The sequence below is a fragment of the Silurus meridionalis genome, chromosome 17, assembly GCF_014805685.1.
Source record: "Silurus meridionalis isolate SWU-2019-XX chromosome 17, ASM1480568v1, whole genome shotgun sequence".
NCBI lineage: Eukaryota > Metazoa > Chordata > Actinopteri > Siluriformes > Siluridae > Silurus > Silurus meridionalis.
Window position 1 is genome coordinate 20,755,991 of NC_060900.1, and position 19,480 is coordinate 20,775,470.

Consider the following 19,480-nt stretch of genomic DNA (forward strand, 5'->3'; position numbering starts at 1 on the left):
TATGAGACTTCTGGGTGGCAGGGCAATGCCGGGTGATGCCAGCTTAATTGGTTTGATCTGTTGCGGTTAATGGGGTGAAACAGGTCTAGAAGACACACTTGCGCATGCAGATCCTGTAACGGTATGGTAATTAGCCGAGTGTTAAGGCAGTGGTTACACTGTCTACAAGCGGTGGCAGTGTTTCTCCAGTCTGAATAAGCATGGTGTGGGAGCATGTGACAGGAATGATGAAAGCGTGTATGATAATGGTGTGCCATCTCAACAGACGACCTCTGACCTCTGTGGGTTTTAACTGATGGCTCGGAATGATTACAAAGCTGTTGTGGAAGTAATAGCTGTAGAGGGAACCATCTCCCTCTCTCTCTCTCTCTCTCTCTCTCTCTCTCTCTCTCTCTCTCTCTCTCTCTCTCACTATTATCTCTTTTTATATTGGCTGTCTGTCTTTCTCTCTCCCTCTATCTCCATCCCACTCTCCCTCTCTCCCTCTCTCTCTCTCTCTCTCTCTCTCTCTCTCTCTCTCTCTCTCTCTCTCTCTCTCTCTCTCTCATTGTTTTAAAAGCTTGCATTTATTCATTTTGTTTATACTGGAAAAAAACACATGATGTAGCTGATCCTATTGCTCCTACTTACATTATTTCCATCATGTTCTAGGTCATAGTGTGATGGATTTAGTGTGATTGTGTGCAATTTGTGTGCAAATATTTTTTCATCCTTTATGTTAATCAGTAATACATTAATGCTCATGCATACATTGGCCATATTGGAGATTTGACCCATTTTGGCAAAACGTTCTGTCATGGCCAAGCTTCAAAAAGCCATAACCAAATGTAGTCTAAATGTGCTTTAAAGATCCATTGTTGGAAATGTTCCAGAAACTCAGATTGCTTTAATAAGTAAAGGAATTATTAAAGGCTGCATGAAATGACCCATCTGACAAAGTTCTTTTCTAATGGATTCTGAAGAGGGGTGTAAAAAAAAAAGACAATTTTCTGACTGTTCAGATTTCTTTTAGATAAAAGCATGTAAATTCAATTTGTGTAAAATATGTGCCAAATAAAATGTTTTAGTGCTGGTAATTTCCTGGACAGTGCTTTCATCGTGATTTATTGAGGAGAGGAGGCACATTCTTGTTTATAGGTTATATATATATATATATATATATATATATATATATATATATATATATATATATATATATATTATATTCAGAGATTCTTGGATACAATTATCATGTTATTTGAGCATCTTAACAATATGAAATGCTCAAATAACATGATCACTTTTTCCAAGAATCTCTGAATCCACAATAATGATTATCTTCAAAGCCCTATTTTATCTCAATGTTGGTCATCTCCAAGAAGCTCTACATTCATAATTATAATGATCTTCAAAAATATCTGAATTCACAAGATTGCTGATCTCCAAGAATCTCTGAATTCACATTACTGATGACTTTACAGTGTTGGTGATTTCCCTAATATTCAGAATTCACAATTCGTCATCACAATGTTAATGATCTCCTGGAATGACTTACTCACAGTGCAGCACACAGTAGAGCCTTTTTTCTTCTTCTTCCTCTTTTTTTCTTCTTTTTGTGTTTCTTCGTTTTCTTCCTCTCCACCCCTCACCATTTTGAGATTATAAACCATCTCTGAGCCACTGCTCCTCTTTATCATTTCCGATCACAACCCCTTACATTCCCTGTGATAAAGACCTCCACCCGGGGACCTGTAATTTATATTAATAAAAGAGTAATTGAACAGTCCAGATAATTGCTGTGCTCATGCATTATCGGAGTTGTTGTAGATAATTGCTCGTAAACATTCGCCTTCAAGTCGTAATTAAAAACCGGGGATTGAAAGACAATTTTGAGTTCCATAGTTCAGGTTTTCATTGTGTTGATGAGAGGGAAGGTTATGATCTCTATTGGAAAGTCATTTTTTATTTCTCTAATGCATCTTGCTTTAAGGGCATACAGTAGATATTGAGTTGCATTCTTCTGCCTGGTTGTGTTGGAGTGTAATATATGAGAAGGAACCAATATAACTTTTATTGTTTATGATCTTGAATGCAAAGACACTGGAATTTTGACTTTTTCACGTGGGAAATAAAATCCTTTGGTACACACTTGAAACCAATTCTCCTATTTTTTTAAGAGATTTTATTTTTCAATCAAGGTTAAAGTTTTTTATTAGTGTGTGTTATCTGAAAATGTGTTAAATCACATGTCCTGCTTATAATGCCACAAAACAATTCATGTCTTCTGGAAAACAGGTCTAAATAATACCCCGTTCTCTCTTTTAATTAAAAAAGCACACAACCTAATTATTAGGCCCCAAGTTTCCAATTCTCATGGTCTGCTCTGTTTTAGATTTTTATTGTTTATGATCTTGAATGCAAAGACACTGGAATTTTGACACCAATTCACAAATATGTATTTCGTTTGTTTTAGAAATGCGTTTTGTGAATCTCTCTCTCTCTCTCTCTCTCTCTCTCTCTCTATACTTCCACATCAGGCTTTTTTTTTTTTTTTGCCTCGATACCATTAACGTGTGGCATAAACCAATAATTTAATAAATAAACTTGTTTATTTATTTCTCTCTCTCTTGTTTTGTTCCTGATGGAAATGTCACAGAAATGTTAATGAAATGTTAATTAAACATCATAAAGTAAGGAAACGCATGTCTTCTGCATTGTGCTGAGAGGTCACTCCTCCCCGGGCTCCTGCGCTCCATCCACAGGGGGTGCACATTCAGCAGGTATGCAGCAGTGGCGCCCTAATTAAAGAGAATGTCACTCCTTCCCACTGAGAAGTGCATCAATCTCCCACATGGGCCTGCTGCGAGTTTGCCCTGTCTGATGCTCTCCTGCAGAGACGACACTGCAGGGCCTGGAAATACCTTTTATATGTCTCTGTGTGTATGTGTTTGAGTGCCACATGTCCAGGCTGTTTTGGTGGCTCTGCCAAGCTCAAAAAAGTTAATGTTGGCCAACAAATGCAGCCTTCTGTCTCTTTCGCTGGCAGCCTGTTAGGCACCTGATTGAGAGATTCATATGGATTTTTTTCCCCTCTCATCATGCATTGCTTCCGACACAAAAAAGAGATTTAAAGTTAATTTATCAGTGTTTTGTGTAATACACAGACATTTTTCATGGGAGTCTAAAAGGTTTGCCAATTGCTCAGCTCTTGTGAACCCTAATGCCACATTCCAATTCGCATACGATCTTTCTTAAGTAGTTTATTACTGGGTCTAGTAGCTCAGTGGCTCTGGGTTACTGATTGGAAGGTTAGAGGTTCAAGCCCTGGTATTGCCAAACTGCCACTCTTGGGGCCCTTGAGTCAGTCCTAAACCCTCTGAGCTTATTTTTTTCTTTTTTACCTTTCAAATCAGGGTAAATGAGAAATCCACAGCCCCCCTACATGGTCTAGTAGTTCAAGTTTGGATTCATGAACGTAGTAAATGATGTGAAAAAGATTCATCAAGGAAATAGCAATAAAATAATTTTCAATAGTATCAATTACACAGGGAAAAAGTTAAAATGCAACAATTCCATATTTTCTTTTTAATCTAATACTTTCTGATACCAGTACTAGTTTTGGAAAGTCGTAATTATTGATTCTTTTTTTTTTATTTTATCTAAACCATTTTTATCTAAAACATTATTAATCCAACACAGTATATAATATAATCCATTACATCATGTAATTTTTTTTCATCATGTAAGATTTTATTTAATTCTATACATATGTGTTAGATATCATATGTTTTTTGTGAAGAAACTAGAGAATGTTGACAGTTTTCTTCTCTTTGATCTACTTTTTTTTCTTTGCCGGATCAACCCTTTAGTTTTGGAAAAAATTCTCTCAGAAGGTGCAGTATCATTTGCATTTACACTTACATTTGTGGCATTTAGCAGACGCCCTTGTCCACAGCGACGTACAAAAGTGCGTTGAGTCTCTAGCAATGAATAAATCTACACTGGAACGCCAGATAACATACTTAATATAAATATAATTCTAGAATTCTACAAAGCAAACTTGGAAAGTGCTAATTGAAGTGTTTCAGTAAGAGGTAGGTTTTCAATTGTCGCATGAAGATAGCTAGGGACTCCGCTGTACGGACATCTAGGGGAAGTTCATTCCACCACCTCAGTAACAGAACAGAGAAGAGCCTTGAAGTATACTTACCTCTCATTCTGAGAGAAGGTGGTACCAGTCGAGCAGTGCTGGAGGATCTCAGGCAGCATGGTGCAGTGCGAGAAGTTCTCTGAGGTAAGATGGTGCTGATCCATTTTTGGCCTTGTAGGCAAGCATCAGTGTTTTGAATCTAATACGTGCAGCCACTGGAAGCCAGTGAAGGGAGCGCAGCAGTGGGGTGGTGTGGGAGAACTTGGACAGATTGGACACAAGTCGTGCAGCTGCGTTTTGGATCATTTGGATGAATAGCGTTCAGAGGAAGACCTTGTGTCATGTATCCCAAGATACATGACTAGATGACAGCACTGGCTGTACAATGAATAGAGGCAAAACAGGAGAAGAAAAAGTTATCTTGGTTAAAACTAAATACATCTTAAGATTGTTATTTGGATATGAGAATTTGTCCTCTTTATACAACACCAGTATTAACAGGGGCAATACTTTATGATCCCGTTCCTACCAATCAGCCAGTTTGGATGTCAAATTCCTCCTGGAGCTGTTTTCTGGATCTCACCGACCATGAAAAAGTAAAGATGGAAGTTGTTTGAGGAGGCTGCCAGGAAAGTAGTAGGCAAGCATGGTCAACCTAAAGGCTGAAAAGCCATCTTTTACATGATTGTTATTCCTGTGACCGCACTGCTGGCAATGTTATTTAGGCTCATGGGACCATAGACTGGACGTGGCCTCAATAGGAAATCCAACTCAAGTTTGACCAGAAGGATTGTTTGAATGGTTGAGGAAAGAGCCCAGAAAAATTTCAAGACAGAGCCGATGCTGACCTTCAAGTCTTTAGGTGCAGTGGTTTCAAGTCGATCCAGGCGTTGCTGTCGGAATGAAAATAAGCTGGGTATTAGAAGACCTAGAGAACTTCTTACAGAGAAACGCACAAAAGAAAAAGCAGTCAGGAGTTTAAAACCAGACTTCTAGCAAAATGTCCTTTGGAAAGATGAGAGTTTTTGGTTTAGAAGAAAAATTCTTATGTTTACAAAAAGTAAAATGAAGCTTTCAAAAATATCCTACTGTTTCTGCAGTGAAACAGTGAGGCTCACTGATGTTGCTTTTGCTGCTCAAACTCCCTGAACCTCTGGCTTCACATTGAATGTTTTGTTTTACAGTTTACTGGGTTTTTACTTAGAAGGAATCATGTTTTCCACATCCTTCTTTTTAAAGAGAAATTAGAATTTTAAAGCAAATAAAAAATATATACAGATTACACCTGAGCTTTTCTAAATGTTACCAACTAGATGGTTCATCTTTCTTTTTTGAAGGCTAATGCAATGGGATCATGCGTTTTGCTTGGCTTTACTCTTCACACGATCATCACTGACACATCTAAAACCCTCTGTGGCTGAGTCGCATGCTTCTCAAACACCTCTGCCATCTTTCATGCTGCTCGAGTGCTTGCGGAGTCCCACAACTACGCTCCTGCTGCTGCATGCTTTTATGCCTTTGTGAATTTTTGACCAGGAGGGACAACATGAAGAGGATGTGAAGCAATCTGCTGTGCTGGATCACGGCCAAAGCCTTGGCTTCCCATGATGCCTGGCTTATGGCTGATCAGGTTTGGAAGTCGGCGCCAGCACACGGTAGCCATGTTTTATGGAGGGGTTCTGTTAAGCAGCAGTGCAGGATGGGATTCTGATAAAAAAAAAAAGTAAAGTTTTGGAAAATTTCGGATTAACGGGTTTAACATGACAAAGCAAATAATGGTTCCAATTTGATACAGCGATGATGATTTGTTAAAAATGTGCCCACATCCACTTGAAGAAGGATTTAATTATACGTCATTCGCTCATTTTCGAATATTCTTAACAGTATGCGTGATGAAGCTTTGCCCACTCTTGGCATCTCCTCAAATAGTTTCTTTAGTTTAACTCGAGGAATTTTTCCTCAGTCCTCAATTCCGAAATTACTTCCAACTGTAGCTTGCATGTCAATGAAGTAGGACACAAGCGTGTAAAATCAGCATCGGGTGTATTCGAGCATATCCAGATCATACACATGGGTCGCATCACAGGCATGGCAAGATGATCACAAGAGAATCTGTAATTATAATTATAACCGAGAGCACAGAAACCAGGAAGTTATCTTCAAGGGACTCAGGCAATACAGCAAAAGAAGGCTCATAAACATGCATTAACATGGACCCACTGAAACAATGCAGCTCAAATGCTTAAACTGAGAAATGAATCAGTAATCAGACAGGTAGCAGGTGGCTACAATAGGGATCAACACCACTCAAAAGACACGTGATCGGGTAATAAAGAGACACGTGGAGACTGAAAACAAAACATTGTGAAAAGACGGGGAATTTCTGACACCCGAATTCTAAATAAAAGCACCTTTTTGAGTACTTCCTTTATTTAGTCGACAAGTATGGAGACACCTGACTATAACAGCTATATTTAATTCTTTCCCAAACTATTACCACCAAAGCACACGATTGTACAGCATACATTTTCTCTTCAAACCCAAAGCTGTTCCAACATGACAATACATGGTTTACATGGGTTGGAGTGAAAGATCTTGTGTGGCCTGTTGTAGAGCTCTGAACTAAACCTTAATGAATACCTTTGAGGTCAATTGAAATGCTCACTGCACCCCAGGCCTCCTTAACCAAAAAGCATGTACGAATTTAATGATCAGGTCAATTTATCCCAAATGTGTTGAGTAGGGTTACACTCCAGCCCATGTAGACTGTATCTTCATGGAGTTCACTTTGTACACAAGGGCATTGTCATGCTGGAACAGGTTTGGGTCTGCTAGTTAAGATGAAGGGAAGATTTCATGCTACCACATCCAAAGACATTCTATACAATTGTGTGCCTCTAACCTTGTGGTTAGGGACCAAACACAAATCTTTATAAGATCCTGCGGAAACCCTGGGTAGTTACATGACTTCTGGTCTATCAATACAATTTTACAACTCGTCTCCCAACATGGGAGGGCAGGTGGACAGATAACTGATCCCATATGGAATATTATGTTACATAGAAATCTATATATCCTGCAAGGAAATCAATCAGTTTGATTAATGGGCAGATGGACAGATGGGCAAGTGTGTGTGAACGTGCCGATGTGTGAGAGTGCTGCCCATACTCTTACATTGTACACAAGGGCATTGTCATGCTGGAACAGGTTTGGGTCTCCTAGTTGAAGTAATGGGGATTTTTAATTCTACCACATCCAAAGACATTCTATACAATTGTGTGCCTCCAAATTTGTGGTAACATTGAGAAACACCACATATGGCTGGAAAAATCATATACATGGCTGGGTCTACTTTTGGGCATATGCTGAGAAGATACTGAAGTAAGATTCCCTATTTTAGTGAGCTGAATCATATATGTTAGGAATTTACCCTATATTTATTGTCGTTAGCTTGAAAAAACTGCACTTGGGACTTGCGTAACACCTTTCTTCGCAACACAACTTTGGTCGTGTTTGTGCTCGGTTCTGCTTCAGATCACCGAACACAAGATTCGTTCGATTTTATGCTAAAATGTCTCTTGCGGTCCTGTGCGTCTTTATGCGTCGTGACATTTTCTGCTGTCATGCTCAAAAAAAAAAAACTATTTCTTTTTACAAATGGTAAAAAGACGAAAATAAGCAGATCTGTGCATTTTCTTTTCGTGTTGCTGTAGATGGTTACGTCAGTCTGCATTGAGTTTGTTGTGCGGGATGCAATCAAATGGTTTTAGCCTTTGTTTGTGTGGGCGTTGCAATCAGCAACACAGATGATAGATTTTTTCCCCTCTGTAATAAGCCACCACTCTTGTGAAATTACAGTCTTGTTGATATTACTCGGCCTGTGCTTAGATCAACAGTATCTTTTTTCTTTTCTTTTTCTTTTCAACCCAGCACTCTCATGTGCTGTAATACCTTTTAGTAATATTTTTACACTTTTTATTCATATTTCTGTTAGATTGTTTGTTTGTTTGTTTTAGCATAATACTTATGTTCTCAGCTAGATTTCTTTTTAGAATCATGCTGTAACCTCGACTCAGCCACTCGGCTTGTTTATGTGAACGTGTAATTAGCCAGCATGTAGCTTAGCACTGGGCTCAACATCGGACTCAGCCAACGATCCTCACATTCTCTTTTACATTCAGTATATTGTGAAAGTTTACAGCATTATCAGAACTTGTTTATATTCTGCTCTGGTTCATTCATATTCTAGTTTCTCTCTCTCTCTTTCTTTTTTTTTTTTTTAACCCATCCGTCATGCTGGCAGATCCATGTAGCGTGGCATGTAGGGTAGCACTGCATAGCGTGAATCTTTCAAGCTGATGACAGCACTTCATTGAGTATACAGTACATCGCCATGCATCGGCATTGCACAGTTGAAGTCGAGCCTCCTGTTTATATTGAACATGCGTTTTTTATTATCTTGACATCGCTGTGTTGTCTGTCTTGCTTCATGCTTTTTTTTTTTTTTATGTAGCAGCAATGTTCAAAAAATAGTTTTTATGCTTTTTTGGACTTAAGTAGGGAAAAACTCATCCTAAAGATTTTGAAAGAAACAGCTTTGCATCCAATTGTTACAGAGCAATAACGCTGGTGACGTTTATTTTTTTTATTTTTTTTTTAAAGCTAAATTAATGCATTCTCACAGAAAACTGCCCCATATCCAGAATGACATCCATTTTTAGAGGCTTACATGAAACACAGTGACTACACAAGGTACTTTATCTGTGCATTGACATAATTAATAAATATTGCAAAAAAAAAACTAAAGAAAAACTAAGCTTAAAACACTTTCTGATCCAAATAATCATTAAGAATTGTACAAAAAAGAGTAAATTTGTTTAAATGGCAGCATTCAGGCTAAACTCAATCGCTTGGCCTTTACTGAAAATACTTCATTGCTACAAGCACACCCAAATGCAGTCAAATGTGCCAATTAATCTTTATTGAAAATCCCGAACAGTTTGTGTGCAAAATAAAGTGGATTAGAATCCATTTGCGGTTTGGCCAAAATTCAAGATGAGCTAAGAACTGTAAATCAAGCCATAAAAAGACATCACTAGGGATAAATAAATTTAAAAGCTATTCTGAAACAATCAGTTGTTGATGATGTATCTCCAAATCTTACAAAAAAAGTACGTGGATAAAACCAAAAGAGAGAGAGAGAGAGAGAGAGAGAGAGAGAGAGAGAGAAATGAGGCAGATAGTCAAGCAGATACATTAACAATTATGTTTCTGTGATAATCAAATATGACTGTTTTTAGCTCCTCCCTCATGTACTAGCTTGGTTTACTTAGTAGTTTGGTACAGAATTCTGTATTATCTGTAATTTATATTCAATTTTATGGAGCACTAACACTGGAGACATTTTTTGTATAAGCTAAATTAATACAGTCTCACCGAAAACTTCAGTATATCCAGAATTACATCTCTTTTTAGGTTAACGTGAAGCAAGGTGACTATACAAGGTACTTCAACCATGCATTTCTTTGCAAATGATTTTGCATTAAGATATACCTTTATTCGTCCCACAGTGGGGAAATTTCTTAATAAATAATAAATAAATAGAGCTTAACTAAAAGCACCTTCTGACCCAAATCAGAATTAAGAATTTTCTTTAAAGAATACATTTGTTTAAATGGCAGCATTCAGGCTGAACTGAAAATACACTTCATTGCTACAAGCATACCCAAATGCATTTAAATGTGGCAATTAATCTTTAAAAAAAGTTAAAAAATAAATCTGAATGGCTCTCTGTTGTCTATTTGCCAGTCGTGATAAACACTGACAGATTGTCAACCTTTACATGGATTGGAGTGGAAGATCTTGAGTGGCCTGCCATAGATCTCTCATTTCAACTTTATTGACCATATTTGGGATCAATTGAAACACTCAGGGCCTCAGGCCTCCTCAACCAAAAAAGAATATACAATTTGTATCGTCTGGTTAGATCATTCCAAAAGGGTGGAGGTCAGAGCTCTATAGCAGGCCACTCAAGATCTTCCACACCAACCCATGTAAACTACATCTCCTTGGAGCTCACTTTGTGCACAGTGGCATTGTCAAGCTGGAACAGGTTTGGGTCTCCTAGTTAAAGTAAATGAAAAATTTAATGAGACATCTTATATTATTGTGGGCCTCTAACTATGTGGTCTTCTCCAAGACTACTGAAAAGCTTCTGTTTGACAGGAACATGTATCTGCTGTATAGACTGTTTCCTAAAAAACTGTTTCTGAAGGCTCTATTGACCTGTCATGATGAACATTAATGTAGTGTCGACTAGATTAAAACGTCGGGCATCATTAATAATTAGAAATACAGTGCAATAATAAATACATAAAAAATCTATTTATTTTATTCAGAAATGAATATGTGGCTTGCTATATACTTATTTGTCTTCCATTATTTGTGTAAATCAATGGATATTATGATCTTTAAAAACTATACAACCTATTGGTACATGTGCTAAGTCTGAGCTTAGGGTGTGTGTGTTCAAATCCCAGCACTACCAAGATGCCACTGTTGGGCCCCTAAACAAGGCCCTTAACCCTCAACTGCTCAGTTGTATCTTTTTCTTTCGTCTCTCCACAGCGGATCATCTGTCTAGATATCACTTTGTCATCTAGATCTGCCTCTTTCAAACCAACCTCCTGCATGTCTTTCCTCACTACATCCATAAACCTTCTTCTTTGGTCTTCTTCTTTTTATCCTGCCTGGTGGCTTTATCTTCAGCATTCTTCTACTGATATACCCCATGTCTCTCCTGTGCACGTGCCCAAACCGTCTCAATCGCACATCACCTGCTCAGTTGTTTAAATGGGATGAGCTCAGGATAAAAACATTCACCAAATGCTGTAAATGTATTACTTTATATAAATTGTTTCTGTTTCTGTTCCTTTGTGTTTGTTCTCAAAGGGATTTTGGGGGATTTGAGTTTGTTGGGTCTTTTGCTGCCTTTTTGACCAGGTCTTTCTTACAAAGGGGATTTGATCGCACCAGGTGCTATCCGGGTTAAACACAAACTACTAAATGTTTTGTAGTAAAACTGAGCTGCCTCATTCCGAAGGCCTTTAAACCGTGACCCGTCTGCGCCTGCCCCGAGTATTTGGACTTATTTGTGTCCATGCCGACGCTCTCAGCTGAAACGCAGCGTGCTCACGCTATCTCATTTGCGACAGATTATGCGCCTGAACCTTTCCAAGCCCTCCGAGCGCTTATCACCTGTGTCCCTGCCTCGCGCCATCTGAGCCCTAACCCATAAAAGAAAGGCGGAAATCGTTTTGTGTTCGTGTGTTGTAAAGTGTGTCCTCCTGTTCAGCAAGCCCCTCCAGAGAGGGATGCGAGCTCGATCGTCTTCATTAGCTCACGCTCCTGTGGGGAAAGCTCCAAAAACGAAATGTGTGTCGCCTACATTGGCTCGAGGAGCACGGCTGCACCCGTGACGGAAAAAGGCGCCAGTTTGGATCACAAAGAGAAAAAGAGTTTGTTTTCAAGGTCGAGAAGTTAAACTAACAGGATGCATGCTGTTGCTTTTATAGTTGGCTAATGTTTAATAGAGGAGATGGACAGCATGAGGAAAGATCCAGATGGACTTTGAGTACAGTTCATGTAAAACAATTTTGATGTTATATAGTTTTAGTCATTATTACAGTATCGTACATTAAACTCCTTAGTATCAGTGGCCAGTATTCCATGAAAAGATTTATGACAGTCTTTTTGCGGTGCTATATGAATCTCAGCGGCTCCTTGTAAATTTTTTAGAGACGCGTAGAACATGCTGCAAAAGGCATTAGCGGTTGTATGTTAGTTTAGATAGAGAGCACATGTTCTGTGAAATGTAATGGACTTGGCACCCGTTACGCCGGCGCGGGATGGTTTATTGCCGGCCGCTCTCTTCGGCCGCGTGATGGATCTGTGTGCCCAAAGATGAATCTCTTACATTAGTGCTCTTTGCTGAAGTGCAGAGTATTTATCACACAGCAGATATATCTCAGACCAGATACATCACATCGCCATCCGTATATAATATGGAAAAGTGTCTCTCTGTGTGTGTGTGTGTGTGTGTGTGTATGTGTGTGTGTTTGTGTGTAAAAGAGAGATTGAACAATAGATTGAGATTAAGACCAAGGTAAATGGAGGGCGTGAGGAAAAGCAAGCAGGAGAAAGAAGAACCACGGCCAACTTGTTGCTCTTCTTTTCTCCCTCCTTTTTTATTCCTGATTAATTTCCTTGTATCGAGCTCGACCAACTTATAAATGATCGGCCATGATGTTTTATTCTATAGGAGGGCTGTTTAATCATGGGATAGCTACCATTTATTTTCTTTCCTTTTCTTTTTCCAAGAAAGGAAAGAAAAATGCCGGCTTGTGTAAGTGAAGTTCTCAGTGCTAAGACTAATCCTACTGCCCGGAGTGAGACTGACATTAAAGTGGCCTGTAATATTTTTCCTTTCATTCATTTATTTATATTTTGTTATTAATTAATGAATATTTTTTTTATTAATTAAGTTTTGAATAAATTTTTATACAACTTATTTGTATTTTTTAATTCGATTTAGTTTGCTAATTTTATTCCTTTTTTATGAGATTAGTAAAATGAGTTAAAATTTCCATTAAATATTATTTAAATATATATTATCACAATTAACGCAAAAATTATTAAAACACCAGAAATGTTATTAACGCACGAGATTAATGCGGTGCTCATTTCTGTTTGACACACATTTATTCACAACGTCTGTTCTTTACTCAGATATAAAAAGATTAAAATAAACACCGAAAAATTATTTTTTATCACTAAACATTTGCTTTACTGATGCGCCAAGTCTCAAATCGAACACCAAAATCCCCCATGATGCTCACATCCGGTTATTAAAACCGTCCATGTGGAAAATAGCAAAGTTTCCATTCTGTGTCCTGATGATTTATGTAATTTAAAACACCATAATTACTTTAAAACATTTACAAGAATATTTTGTATTCATGCCCGATGTTGAGTCTGGTTTTACTAATAATAAATATACATTTCCATAAAGCATTAATATTTGTCCATGCCCGTGTTGATTAGAGTATTAAAAACTTGGAAAGTATTCATTTAAAGAACATTTAGAACAGATAAAAATGTGCGATTAAGTTGTGATTAATCACGAGTTAACTCATGACGATCATGCGATTAATTGCGATTTAATATTAAATTCGATTGACAGCCCTAATATAAATATGCTTATATTTATTTATATTTTATGTCTAATGTTATTGTCTCTGGTGTAGCTGAGAGCTGAGATTGAAGAGCAAAACTCTCATCTGTCTGATGATGATTATATACTGTAAATACTGATCTGATTTTTTTATATATATATATATATATATATATATATATATATATATATATATATATATATATATATATAAAACACGGAGTCAAGAGAGGCATGTTAATCTGTTGCTCTTACAAGTGCCTCCCACTTTATTTTATTCTTCTTATTATTTTTTTTCTCTTGGAAGCTTTGATTAAGCAGACAACAGTGATGTGTTTTGTCTGAAGAGTTTATGATAGAGGAACGTAGATAAACCCGAGTAAAAAAAAAAGAAATCTGTCTTCTCTCACGTTCACTTGCTCTACTTTTGTCCAAAACTGTGATAACATCCTTACCTCTCGAGACTCCCTCTTTCCACAGACACAAGGACAAAACACCAATTTTTTTACTCAAACCAAGCCTGTTAAAGCCATGTCCCATTTCTTGTAGCCTGGTTTAGTGAAGGCATAAGGTCACCCCAATTCCAAAATCTGTATGGTACTTCAGCGACTGCTAATTAAATAAACATAGCAACACTTTTAGCCCAGACTTTTTTTTGCTACAGTGAAAATTGAGATTTCTATTCTACTTGCTCCCCCTGTAGTCTTTCTGCCTCACTCTTCACACGATCCCCTGCAAACATACAGCGTATGGTACACTACAGTTGGCTTTTCTCCAAACTATTACCACAAAGTTGGAGGCCCACAGTTTTATAGCATGTCTTTGGATATGGCATCATAAAATTTTCCTTTCGCTTGAACTAGTAAAGTCTCTGTGCACAAAACCAGCTCTATGAAGATATCTATCTACATGAGTTGTAGATGTTGAGTGGCCTTCTATAGAGGTCTGACCTCAAACCTATTAAACACCGGTAGGATGATTTGGAACTCTCACTAAACCCCAGGCTTCCTCATCCTACATTACTACCTGACTTTCCTACCACCCTGGTGGCTGATTTAGCTCAAATCTCCACTAGTACACTGGAGTTTATTATAATAGAAAATGGGACTAAATGTAAAATGGAATGTTTAAAAAGCACATATGAATCTTATGAGTGACATCAACTGTCCATTTATTCAGATTCATCATTGTTGAGATTAGTCAACACATAGACACTATAAAACCGTTCATGGTAATTGCAGCCCTGAGGAATTGTAGCAGACTGTTTATATTAATTACAGTCCGAATCCATCCTCAGGGTTTTTGAGTTTAACCCTCCACAGTAACCTCATAGCTGTTTAGGCTCTTCATGTGGAGCCATTCTCATTCTCTGTCTCTCTCTCTCTCTCTCTCTCTCTCTCTCTCTCTCTCTCTATATATATATATATATATATATATATATATATATATATATATATATTTTTTTTGTTTGTTTGTTTTTTTTTGTTTGTTTGTTTTTGTGTAGTAGTAGTAGTAGTAGTAATTTGTGTATTGATGTGCACTGATGTGTTCCTTACGAATATTATTTTTAAGCTTGAATCTATACATGTCCGTCCATATAAAAAAAAAAAAAGACAGTATGTGTTAACATTTAAAGCAGATACATGCACTGGGGAAAAAATAAATAAATAAATATGAATAGGGACATGCCAGTTTTGGTGTTTGAAGGTGTGCATCCCTTTATTTATTTATTTAATAGTTGGGGTTTTTTTGTTTATTTGTGGTAATATTATTATTATTAGTATTATTATTAATGCATGTATTATTTATTTATTATTTTAAATAGTATTTCAAAAATGAACTTTAATTTACCTTAAATTTTTCTGCATGTTTGTTGGTTTGTTCGTTTTCTTGCATATGTTTTTGTAACTTTGTCTCATTCTTACCAGAGCAAAACAAGAAGCGACTACTAAATGTAATTCAGAACATCTTCACTCACCGAATCTTATATCATCGACAGAATCAATAGAATGTGCACGAAACGAATTAAATACCTCACTAAATATACTGTTCTAATCTAAACGAGGAGGCAGTTAATATTGCTGCATGATCCGTTGTGAAAAGGAAATGAGAAGTGCGGATGCCATTGGTCGTTGCCGCAGCATACCTAATCATTCACTTTAATGCTTTATTTCTTTTCTCTGTAGATGCCCTCGGCAGCCGTGCAGAGGGTGGTTTTTATGCAGTGTGTGCGCTGGGGTGTCTGGAGTCCTTTCTCTGATCCTGAAGGCCCATATGAAAGCGTATGTGTTAACCTGCAGGGTGGTGCCTTACCCAACCCCTATGGAGTTCTGGTTTACACAGCACACACACAGCAGGTAAGATTTAAACACATCGACAAATATTAGAACGCTCGATACAAGAAAGATATCAATTGATCCAAACATTTTAGTGCTAAACTTGGGATTGAAACCAGAAACCCGAAACTAATGGATGGCTATTTTTTTTTCCTCCACTGCCAAACTGAATTATTTTTAATGCTGCAAATAATTGATTCACATAATTGATATACAATCATAGATAGATCTTGAAACATCTTGCTTGCTTTCAGAACCTGATTAAAAAGCTTATTCAGGGTAAATACTAAAAGATACACTATATGGACAATAGTATTGGGACATCAGACTTGACACCAGCCAAATGTGGTTCTTCCCCAAACTGTTACAACAAAGTTGGAAGTACACAATTTTATAGGATGTCTTTGGACGCAGTCTTCAATTTTCTTTCATGTCAACTTGAAGACCCAAACCTGTATTGTGGTATGACAATGTCCCTGTGCTCAAAGCGAGATCTATTCAGATATGGTTTACATTTGTTGGATTAGAAGATTTTGAGTTTTCTGCTCTAAAGCTCTGAACTCAACTCTACTGGACGCATTTATGATGATTTGGAACAGTGACTGCACCCCAGGCCTCCTCACCTCACCTACATCAGTAGCTGAGTTTACTAACACCTTTATTGCTGAATGAGCAAAAATCTCCACAGGCACACTCCTAAACATAGAACATCCACCCAGGAGAGTGGAGGTTATTGTAACAACAAATTGCGACTAAATGTGGAATGGAATGATGTTCCAAAAGCAGATACGAATGTTATGGTGTCCACAAACGTTGATCTATATCATGTAGCTTAATAAATGGGGATGAATTTACTAGATCCGGTTTAACAGTCATAAATAAGGTGATATTGATTGGATACACACCGAAATACACACCAGAATCTAGTGGAAAAGTGGAGGTTATTGTAACAATAAATGGGAATTTAATGTGGAATCAGGTGTTCACAAAACACATACGAATCTGATAGGCAGGTGTCCGAAAACAAACAAACAAACAAACCTGCCACTCATTTTGTTTGCAATTTGTTTAACACACACATAACCATCCTGTAAATTGTACAATCCCACAATTCTGATAACGGTTCCATTGTAATTACCGTATTTATCGCCAACATCTTTAGAAAAAAGCGCCTCTGCCAGTACAGATCGGTCCAGAAGAACTGCAGAGGATCCCTGTGGGTCTTATGGGCCGACTCTAACCGCCATTACAGCCATTACACCCTCATTAGTGTATTAGCTCCATCCTGTTGTGCTGCTGTCATATTAAAGTCAATTAGCATCATTAGACGAAGCCCTGCAGTAACATCACCGTATCCCAGGCAGCTCATATCTGCTGACACGGTACACAACGATAAGCCTTTGCTTCCACACATCATTTCTGCCGCATATGGCGCTCACAGGACTAAGTTTTGCTCACTTGAATATTGCCATTTGAATGTCTAGCACGGTTTGGGGGAAGGTTTGCTTAATACACAATACATAAAGCATGTCAATTGTGATGTACGCTTGTTCCCAATGTGCACTTCTTCACTCTCTTTCAGGCGGATACAGAAAAAAGTGTTATCAAATTCAAGTTTACAAACAACACTGAAAGCGCCACGTCCGCTGCGACGTCAAAATCGGTCTCCCAGGAAAAGCTTCATTCTAAGAAGTGGAACATGACATCCCAAGGTGACTTTCTTTTGCAGAATGTATTTGTCACATATTTACAGCTAATATATCTTGTATCCAGTACATCAGTTTAAGTGAAATTTACATCTAATTAAACCTTTACTTTCAAAGAAAATTTCAGTGCAGATTGTTTTAATTGCATAATGGAAGTGCAATTTATGAAACAATGAGAGAAAAACAATTAGTGATATGAAATAAAATCAAGATCATGACCTGAGCATGAGCAAAACCAATGATACCCATGGAAGAACAAACATTAGACATTGAGTGCTTTAAAGTGTGAGGCAATACACCAACCAGGCATAACATTATGGCCACTGATCAAGCATAACATTATGGCCACCTGCCTAATATTGTATTGGTCCTTCTTTTGCTGCAAAAACAGTTCTGACCCATCGAGCATTAATTCACTTCTTTAGCAGTTTGAGCTACAGGAGATTATCTGCTGGATCAGACCACTTCGCTCCCCACGTGCATCAATGAGCCTCGGCCGCCCATGACCCTGTCGCTGGTTCACCACTGTTCCTTCCTTGGACCACTTTTGATAGATTCTGACCAGTTTTGGAGATGCTCTCACCTTAATTTGTCTCTTGTCAAACTCAAATCCTTACACTTGCCCATTTTTCCTGCTTCTAACACATCAACATTGAGGTCAAAATGTTCACTTGCTGCTTAAAAAATCGCACCCACTAACAGGTGCCATGATGAAGAGATAATCAGTGTTATTTACTTCACCAATCATAATGTTGTGCCTGGTCGGTATATATTTTTTAGTCTTTCAACTGTATTTTAATATAAATAATATAAATATCAGGGTTCAGATCAGTGACATGCAGAAGCAAGCCATAATGACAATGATCACTCTAAGAAAATAGTTTGAACAAAAAGCATTTCTAGACCTTTGATTAAAAAATGCAATTTGTCATTGATAATGATCAGAGATAAAAAAAAAAAAATTGTGGACACCAGAATATAAGATGTGTATGCTCTTGGAACATCCTTTTTGACATTTAGTCTCTATTTGCTGTTGCAATAACCTACCCTCTTCTGAAAAGATGTTCCACTATTTGTGTGTGTATTCACCCAAAGAGTCAGTCAGGTAGTGACTTTATCAGGTGCTATTGTGGTGTGAGAAGTCTTGGTATTCATTCAGCGTTCCAATTCATCCCAAAGTTGTTCAGTAGAGTTGAGGTCAGAGCTCTATAGTGGGCCACTCAAGATCTTCCACTTCAACCCATGTAAACTATATCTTCATAGAGCTGGTTTTAGTCTTCTAGATCAAGTGAGGGGAAAATTAATGATACCACTTCCAAACACATCCTACACACTTGTTTGCTTCTAACTTTGTGGTAACAGTTTTGGGGAGGAACCACATATGGCTTGAAAGCTTTCCCAAAAAAACAAAAAAAAAAAACCAAACAGCACATACAGAGCTCTCTTTTTATTTAAATGTGGATTGTTTGTTTGTTACAAGCAATATTCATATTTGTAGCTTGAATGATCTCTCATTATAACATAACCCTTATATAAAGTCTAGATTGCTGGTCACTGTGGTTTTCATGCTTCAAACTTCACTGTGGATTTCAGTGTGCAGAAGGTCTATGCAGTCTTGATTAAACCTCCCTCAATATAAAAACTGAATGATTCCCATTAAAGTGTTTCCTCAGGTTTGACAGCCCCGAACGCCAGCCTGGCCCTGCAGTTCCTATAGATCTGTATATCTGATACAGAGTGTGTTCTGCTGTGGCGGCACAATGTGTGGACCATTAAACAAAGAAATCCAACACTGCCAATCCTGCTCACCTGAAGCTGTTTCAGAGTTAGCTTTAGCAGGGGAGGTCATTTAAGTGATTACCAACAAGATGTGTGATTTTAATCGGCTCCAAATTGGTAATAATTCTGGAGCAAATTGCCTTTAGTTTTTTCACCCGAACGCAAAGCTCCCACAGTGAGAGTATTTTGTTTCAATCAATTTCATGGTATTTTTATAATTAAACCCAGTACTTACAACCGTGCACCCTGGTATTAATGTTTGGGCGTCCCACCTGACGTGTCAAGCAGAAATGCATTA

At 37.7% G+C, this 19,480-nt stretch overlaps 1 protein-coding gene across 4 annotated transcripts in view; it reads left to right on the forward strand.

The window, feature by feature from the left end:
• nphp4 (nephronophthisis 4) overlaps positions 1 to 19,480 on the forward strand; it is a 203,524-nt gene that overhangs the window by 94,723 nt on the left and 89,321 nt on the right. For all 4 annotated transcript variants that reach the window (XR_006928342.1, XM_046871942.1, XM_046871945.1 and 1 more), the window contains 2 exons: positions 15,548 to 15,718; positions 17,280 to 17,409. Coding sequence is in view for 3 of the 4 variants with exons in the window: in XM_046871942.1 (XP_046727898.1) it covers positions 15,548 to 15,718; positions 17,280 to 17,409 (301 nt within the window). In the remaining variant the exon portion in view is untranslated. The remainder of the gene's footprint in view (positions 1 to 15,547; positions 15,719 to 17,279; positions 17,410 to 19,480) is intronic.